Here is a 7,691-nt window from a genome sequence, read left to right on the forward strand (position 1 = left end):
GTGTCCTTGTGTATTTGTGTGGTAATTCAATAGCAGACACAATTCGATTTTGATTTGAGCAAGTGATATTTCAAAACCAGAGGAGATTCCTTCCCCTGCAGTTATCTACACGGTATTTGTGAAACAAAATCATTGAAGTGAAATTTTTGTCACAAAACTATATTGTAACATTTTTAATTGGGCATTTTTAAGTGGTACACTCAAATCATGGAGCTTTCCTAGTGGGTATACTGCGTATACTTGCGTATCACGTAGACTACACCACTGGTAACACATGGTTGTTTACACTTTAGATTAGGGGATACAGCAAACCGTATAAGCCTTATACTGTAGAGCAAGACACACACACACACACACACACACACACACACACACACACACACACACACACACACACACACACACACACACACACACATATATATATATATATTGTATATATATATACAGTATACAGTGTATATATATATATATATATTGTATATATATATACAGTATACAGTGTGTGTATATATATATATATATATATATATATATATATATATATATATATATATATATATATATATATATATATATATACTTTTAACAGCACTCGCACGCATGCTACACTTAACACGATCAAAATGAAGTGAACATGACCGGTGTATAGTCAAAACGTACCATTTTCAGCGTATAGCAAGTTGCTACTCGCTACTAGCAACGAGCTAGAGTTGTTATTGTTGTTTCATAGCGACGGACGGATTAGAGAGCGACACCCAGGGAGCAGAAAATAAATCCATTAATGAGCAGAGCCGGTCGGTTGGAGCCAATGGCAGAGCTTGCAGGGAGCGGAAAGGGATTTTCTTCCGCTGCCGACCGCACCTCTTGAGTTCCCGTTGCACCACATTGAAACGGGGCTGCTGCCCCCAGAGGTTAGAGAAAAAAAAAATGTAACCGATGGGTTCCCAGATTGTATGTTGACTAATTACGATTTATTTATGATCATTTCATGATTTACTAAAAGTTTATAGATGACTTACAACACATTTTTTACATGTTTACATAACACTTATTATTCATCTACAAATGCTTTGTAAATATTAGTTCATCATTAACTAATAGCTTATAAATGATTTACTACTGAACGTTATTATAAAGTGTTACCCCCCCTCTTCTGATGTCTAAACAGAAAGTGATTAGTGACATAAAAGCTCCAACATCGCGAGCAGGAAAGCGGTCTTCCCCTCCTCCTAAGCCGATGCTGAGAACCCAAATCCCGGCCAGAGTGTTGTCAGCTTCCCTGCATACAACATGGAAATCACACACAGTGTCTTGCGCGCCGTCCCTGTCTTCCAGGACGACGACGGGGACCGTGGGTTTCCACTCACCTAGGCTGAAGGAGGTAGTCCCTTCTCCAGCCTCTGAGTTCCCGCCCCCTCCACTACAGCGGCGCGCGGCCCTTTCCCTCTGGTCAAGGCGGCAAAATTATGCCAATCAGAACAAGAGCTGTTTCGAGATAAAAGAGCGGTCTGCCCTGGTTTCTCCCGTTTTGCCCTTTCAGTCCAGTAGTGGGGCTCAAAAAATGCACTTTCAATGTAAAATTGGTCGCTTCCGGAAAGAAGCGCCAAAATTTGCACAAATACTCCTTGTGGATTGTTATTTTGATAAAAGTTGTTGGCCATGCAAAAATCTCAATCTTTCCAAGATGGCCGCCATTTCCCGCCCCAAAAACACTATTTTGGGGACAACTTTGGGTAGAATTGTCCAATACGAATGATCTTGTTATCAAACCATACATTTATGACCACAGAGAAGCCAGATTTGTTCCATGTAAATTTCTAAATGGCTGCCATTTCAAAGATGGCTGCCATTTCAACTATTTTTACCATTAGTGGGGCTCAAAACAGCACCTTTAGGTCGCTTCCGGAAAGAAGCGCCAAAATTGGCACAAATACTCCTTGTGGACTGTTATTTTGATAAAAGTCATTAGCCACACAGACATTTAGATTTTTCCAAGATGGCCGCCATTTCCAGCCTGAAAACACTATTTTGGGGGCAACTTTGGGTAGAATTGTCCAATATGAATGATCTTGTTATCAAACCATACATTTATGACCACAGAGAAGCCAGATTTATTCCATGAAAATTTCAAAATCGCTGCCATTTTAAAGATGGCTGCCATTTCTGCTATTTTTACCATAGGATTTCACTATCCAGAGCGATTTTGATGATTCTGGTGTCAAATGACAGGTTTTTAACTATGGAAATTTCAAAATTATACATCAGAAATCATTTGTATATCTCCTTATACCATTTACTCTAAAATACTAAATCTCTAAAATACTGTTGTTTATGCATATTTTCACATTACTTTGAAAATATATGCAAATATATAACAAGTTTGCCCATCAGATGCACGTCTGATGCTAGTACCAATCTTAGGGCGATAATTCCCCTCATGTTTGAATACATGGGTGTGAGGATCACTGCCCAAATCCCATTGTAGGCTATACAAGTTGGGTAGCATAATTACTAAAATAAATAAAAGACTAATCTTGGTTGCATGGTCAAGTGGTATTAATTCAAGCTTCAAGGGCGTGTTCTGCCCAAAACTCCAGTAGGATCTACAATAACGCATCTGCCCCTTACATGCTAGGGCATGTCCCATTTCAGGGGAAGTTCCTGTAACGTTCATTTGCACAGCACAAACTAGTTTGTCACCCTTTTCCTCAATGATAAGAGACACACACACACACACATGCACACCCGGGTATACACACCGAGAGACAGACGGTAGAGACACACCGAGAGACAGACGGTAGGATTCCTATTTTTATGGTTTTGCTTTTAATTAATTTCCCCTTTCTTTATTATTTTATATTGTAATGTATTTTTGTATTCTTTTTCATTCTTTTTATTTTATTTAGTTATTCTTCTTATTGCTCTTACTTAATTATTATCCCAGTTGTTTCCCAGTTCCCGTACTTTTCCCTTTTATCGCCTCATGATTTTATCTTTTTAATTTTTCTATGATCTTAGTTTTTCTTATAGTTTTAATAATTTCTTCCATAAATCACATTGAGCTACATTTTATGTTATGAAAGGTGCTATATAAATAAAATCTATTAGTGGCCGGGCCAGCGAAGCGGCAGGGCCACTTATTGTATTTGCCTGTATTATTATTATTATTATTATTATTATTATTATTATTATTCTAGTTGTTGGACTTCCCTTGCATGAAAATAAACCAACCTTTGCACAAAGGTCCAATCCCATGCCAAGCATCTTTGCCGCAAATTTGGCCTAATAGTCCTAATCGCGGCACTACAGCGACCGTCTAAAGTTTCAAACTTTGAAAATTCATAAAAAATCAGGCATACGTGCTACGACTTTGCAACTTTCACCGAAATGTGGGGCCAAATGAGGAGAAACTTTTGTACACTGCAACCTATGGCCAATTATGAAGTCTAAAGACCGCAAAACTGCAAAAACTGTAATTATTATTATTATTCACTTTCAGACCAAACCCACAACGTCTACTGAGGGAGGACAGCACTGAAATACTGCCACTTGAACTTGCTGCTGACTCTTCACACTGAACAGCAGTTTTAGGAGAAACAGGACTCAAAGTGAAAGTAACTTTCAGGGAGGGACTTTCTAGAGGAGGAAGTGTTGCAACGACCGACGACCGATTCCCTGTGATGTCCCTGAGGTCTGTCTGGTGACTTTTCAGGTTTACTCAAAATGTCTTCCAGATCAGACGAGGCTCTCTCCTGTGCCATCCCAGAATCTGAGCTTCTCTGCAGTCTGCACTCTGAGAAGCTCAAGCTCTTCTGTATGAACCATCGGCAGCTAGTGTGTCTCATCTGTCGAGATTCAGAAACACACAAAAAACACAACATCCTACCCATAGACGAAGCTGCACTGGACCAAAAGGAGGATATTCAGGAATCTTTGACGCTCTTACAGGGGACACTGGAGCTCTTTACTAAAGCTAAAGGAAACTGTGATCAAATAGCAGAACACATTAAGGTCCAGGCCCAACGCACAGAGAGGCAGATTAATGAGGAGTTTAAGAAGCTTCACCAGTTTCTCATAGAGGAAGAGGAGGCCAGGATCGCTGCACTGAGGGAGGAAGAGGAGCAGAAGAGTCAGATGATGAAGGAGAAGATTGAGGGTCTGAGCAGAGAGATAGCAGCTCTTTCAGACACAGTCACAGTCATAGAGAAGGAGCTGAGAGCTGAAGACATCTTGTTTCTGCAGAATTACAAGGCTACAGTGGAACGAGCCCAGCGCCCGCTGCTGGGGGATCCACAGCTGGTCTCAGGAGCTCTGATAAACGAGGCCAAACACCTGGGCAACCTGAGCTTCACAGTCTGGGACAAGATGAAGGAGATGGTCTCCCGCACTCCTGTGATTCTGGACCCAAACACTGCCAATCCAGAACTGAGCCTTTCTGAAGATCTGACCAGTGTGAGACACGGAGAGGAGCAGCAGCTTCCTGAAAACCCAGAGAGACTTGACGCCACCTGGTCTGTCCTGGGCTCTGAGGGCTTTAACTCAGGAAGTCACAGCTGGGATGTTGAGGTTGGAAAGGATACAGACTGGGGACTGGGTGTGTTATTAGAATGTGGTGAGAGGAAGAGAGAGATATGGTCTGGCGTATGGGGATTAATGTTCAGTCATGCTAAATACTTTAGACACTCCCCATCAGATTCAGGCGTTGTTCTCACTGTGAAGAAGAAGCTCCAGAGGGTCAGAGTGCATCTGGACTGGAAGAAAAGAGAGCTGTCATTCTTTGATTGTGATACTAACACGCGTATACACACCTTCAGACACACTTTCACTGACAGGCTGTTTCCTTACTTTGAGACAGGGAGTACACTGAAACTTTTACCAGTGAAAGTCTAAAGGTCTTTGCACACACAATCCGTCCGTCGCTAACTAACTAACTAACTAACTCAAATTAATAACTCATTAACTCAAATCAACTCTCAATAACTGTCAAACTATTCATCATTCATCTAGTTTGACAGTTATTGAGAGTTGATTTGTTATTAATTTGAGTTAGTGTGGACCAGTGATGTCACTGGTCCACACTTTAACACTCAATAACTGTCAAATTATATGACAGACTTCAAAACCGTTTACAGTTTTCTGATATACTACTGATGTTCTAATGATACAAAGCTGGTTGAAAATGGGCGGAGTGTTCCTTTAAGAGTTTAACAGCACAGATGATGATGAGAGGTGATGGTGATGCGCTCATGTCTGCTCACTTTCTGTTTTTATGCCTCTTTTATGCCTGTTAATGTGATGTCCTTGCTGATGCTTGCTGTTGTGTTATGTGCTTCTTACTGCTGTGTTTAATGCTTATTGTTGTTTTGTTGCATCTCATTTAATTGTCGATTTAATTGTAGTTTTATGTGCTTTGTTTTTAACATGTTTTATCTTTTAGCCCTCCTCCCCTTTCCCCTTATGAGGCAGGCCGACATTGTAAATAAGAATTTTGTTCTTAATTGTCTCGCCTGGTAAAATAAAATAAATAAAATAAAAATGATGCTTAAGATGATGATGATGATGATGGTAATGGTGATAATCAGAGCCGTATAATAGAAGAGTTCCGACATCTCCATTCACTCCAATGGACCAGTTTTTTTCCAGGAAGTAGAAAGTGGAACTCTTGAGTAAAAAAAGCAGCACTGTCGAGTTGCAGCAAAATAGACAGTTTGTGTTGTATTTTGAAAGGGTTTTTCATCCCTTGAATCAAATTGTACATGGCATATGACGACCAGACATGTTTGGTTTTATTATGTTTGTGTGTTTATTTTCCCTCCTCTTTCTTGCATTGTTTTTATGTATCAGCATTTTCTTGCTCTTTGAAAAGGCACATACGATACTTTGAAAGTATTTCTGGTTGGACGTGTCAGGATGGCAGGGGGATGTTCTTAGGTGGGAATAATCAATAGAGGGACAGTTTAGGGGGGTGAGGCTGAGGGGTAGGTGGTGGTGGTGGGAGGGAGGGAGAGAGGTTTGGGTTGATCTGGCATTTACCTGAATTTACTTGAATTGGTAGTTTCTTGTATTTGTACGTTGTGATGCTTTTCAGCTGCAGGGCTACTTTGGTACAAAAGCAATACATATATTGTTGGAAAAAAAGCCACCTATAGTTGTAGATTTTTGTTTTGTTTTGTTACTTATAATCACCTTGCTATTGCAGCTATAGAGCCCCCCTGGCCCATGGTTCACGTTCACGCTTTGTTTTATGGCATATTTGGTTTCACCATTATAAAATATGAGTAGTGGTAGCCTGGTCATAGTGCTTTAGTGGAGTGTAAAATAAGTAGTGTTTCAGCATATGAATGAACAGATGGATCAGATCAGATAATATAATTTGGAAAAATACAGGCCTGAATAACATGAACAGCCATGTGAAATAACATCAGGATCAGAAGTCCAAGCTGAAGTGGCAGAGAATCAGATGGTAGTTTTATGATGCATATAATCTAACCTCATCATCTACAGCAGGGGTGGGCAATTTTTTTACCCAGAGGGCCATACTGACTTACATCAAGTAAGCGAAGGGCCACACATTGGAGATCATAATGTACCTGCCAACACATTTTCGCAACTGATTTTCGCAGGAGTCTCCCTATTTTTTACCCTCTCTCCCGCTGCGATTGGTAATTTCTTGTTAATCTCTTGATATAATAGTGATACAAATCCAATGGCTGTAGCAGATGAGATTTATTAACATATTTCTGCCTTTTATTATGTTTTTGGGGGTCATTTTGTTTTTCTTTGAGGACCTTGGGGGCCAGATTGAGATGGTCCAGGGGCCAGACCCATCCCTGGGGCCACATTTTGCCCATGTATGATCTACAGTGCACTAAATAGCCTTCCTGCTCCAAATAAAACGGATTAAAAACATGAAAACTAATTTACAGAACCTTAACATTTACACTCAAACACCGTCTCACCAGGAAATAGTGTGGACAGAAATGTGTGTGTAGACAAAGTTTGGGTTTAAATCTAGACTTTGTTTGGACATTTCTGTCCAACAAAGTGTGTTTCACAAGTCAAATCCCAAACCAGGTTTACTTTCATATCAACAAAACTTTTAAATGTAATGTAATTGTATATTTAAAGACCTCCTAAAAGTCATGTTTCAAGATGCATATAAAATTCTTTTGAGTAATAATTTGTCTGCTGGTTTTTCCAACAAAAAAGTTAAATCATCTTGTTAAAATCCTCAAGATGACTTCCCCTCCTTCTCGCTCATTTAAAAATCCAAAGCAACCAATCAGGGTGATCTAGAAGCTACCTAGCTAATCACAGCATACAACACAGGCTTTCAGATTCTCACTCTTATGCTTAATGACCCCCTAAAGACCCCGCTAACCTGGCGGTCAGATGGTTTGTTTCACAGAACCATCTGGGAACTCACACGGGAAACCGTTTCAAAGAGGCGGGCACTTTCAAAAAATACCTGGCAGGTGATTGGATGAACCATCGGTCTCTCACTAAACCACAGATTGAAAGGACAAAATGTGACATGAGCCATGCCCTCTCAAAGACAAGCTTACTTCAGTTTGATGCTACCTGTTGCTGCTATGTGCTATGAGGTCAAAAGATTGTCAGTTGAGTTCAGGTGGGTTGACCCTCCACTCCATCCAGCCAGTCAAAACCTTCATACAAACATCTCATTA

The 7,691-nt window shown here is 40.3% G+C and overlaps 1 protein-coding gene across 1 annotated transcript; it reads left to right on the plus strand.

Moving 5' to 3' along the window:
* Nucleotides 1-2,740: 2,740 nt before the first annotated feature.
* On the plus strand, nucleotides 2,741-4,918 carry LOC310800292 (nuclear factor 7, brain-like). Its single transcript, XM_083662869.1, has 2 exons — nucleotides 2,741-2,800; nucleotides 3,503-4,918. The coding sequence occupies exon 2, from the start codon at nucleotides 3,727-3,729 to the stop codon at nucleotides 4,891-4,893; it is 1,167 nt and encodes a 388-aa protein (XP_083518995.1). The 5' UTR covers nucleotides 2,741-2,800; nucleotides 3,503-3,726; the 3' UTR covers nucleotides 4,894-4,918.
* Nucleotides 4,919-7,691: the final 2,773 nt, after the last annotated feature.

This window comes from Poromitra crassiceps (assembly GCF_964638095.1).
Source record: "Poromitra crassiceps genome assembly, chromosome: 30".
In the NCBI taxonomy this organism is placed as follows: Eukaryota; Metazoa; Chordata; class Actinopteri; order Beryciformes; family Melamphaidae; genus Poromitra; species Poromitra crassiceps.

What these genes read in the sequence shown, in the direction of transcription:
- LOC310800292 (XM_083662869.1), top strand. Translation starts at nt 3,727, where the DNA reads ATGTCTTCCAGATCAGACGAGGCTCTCTCCTGTGCCATCCCAGAATCT.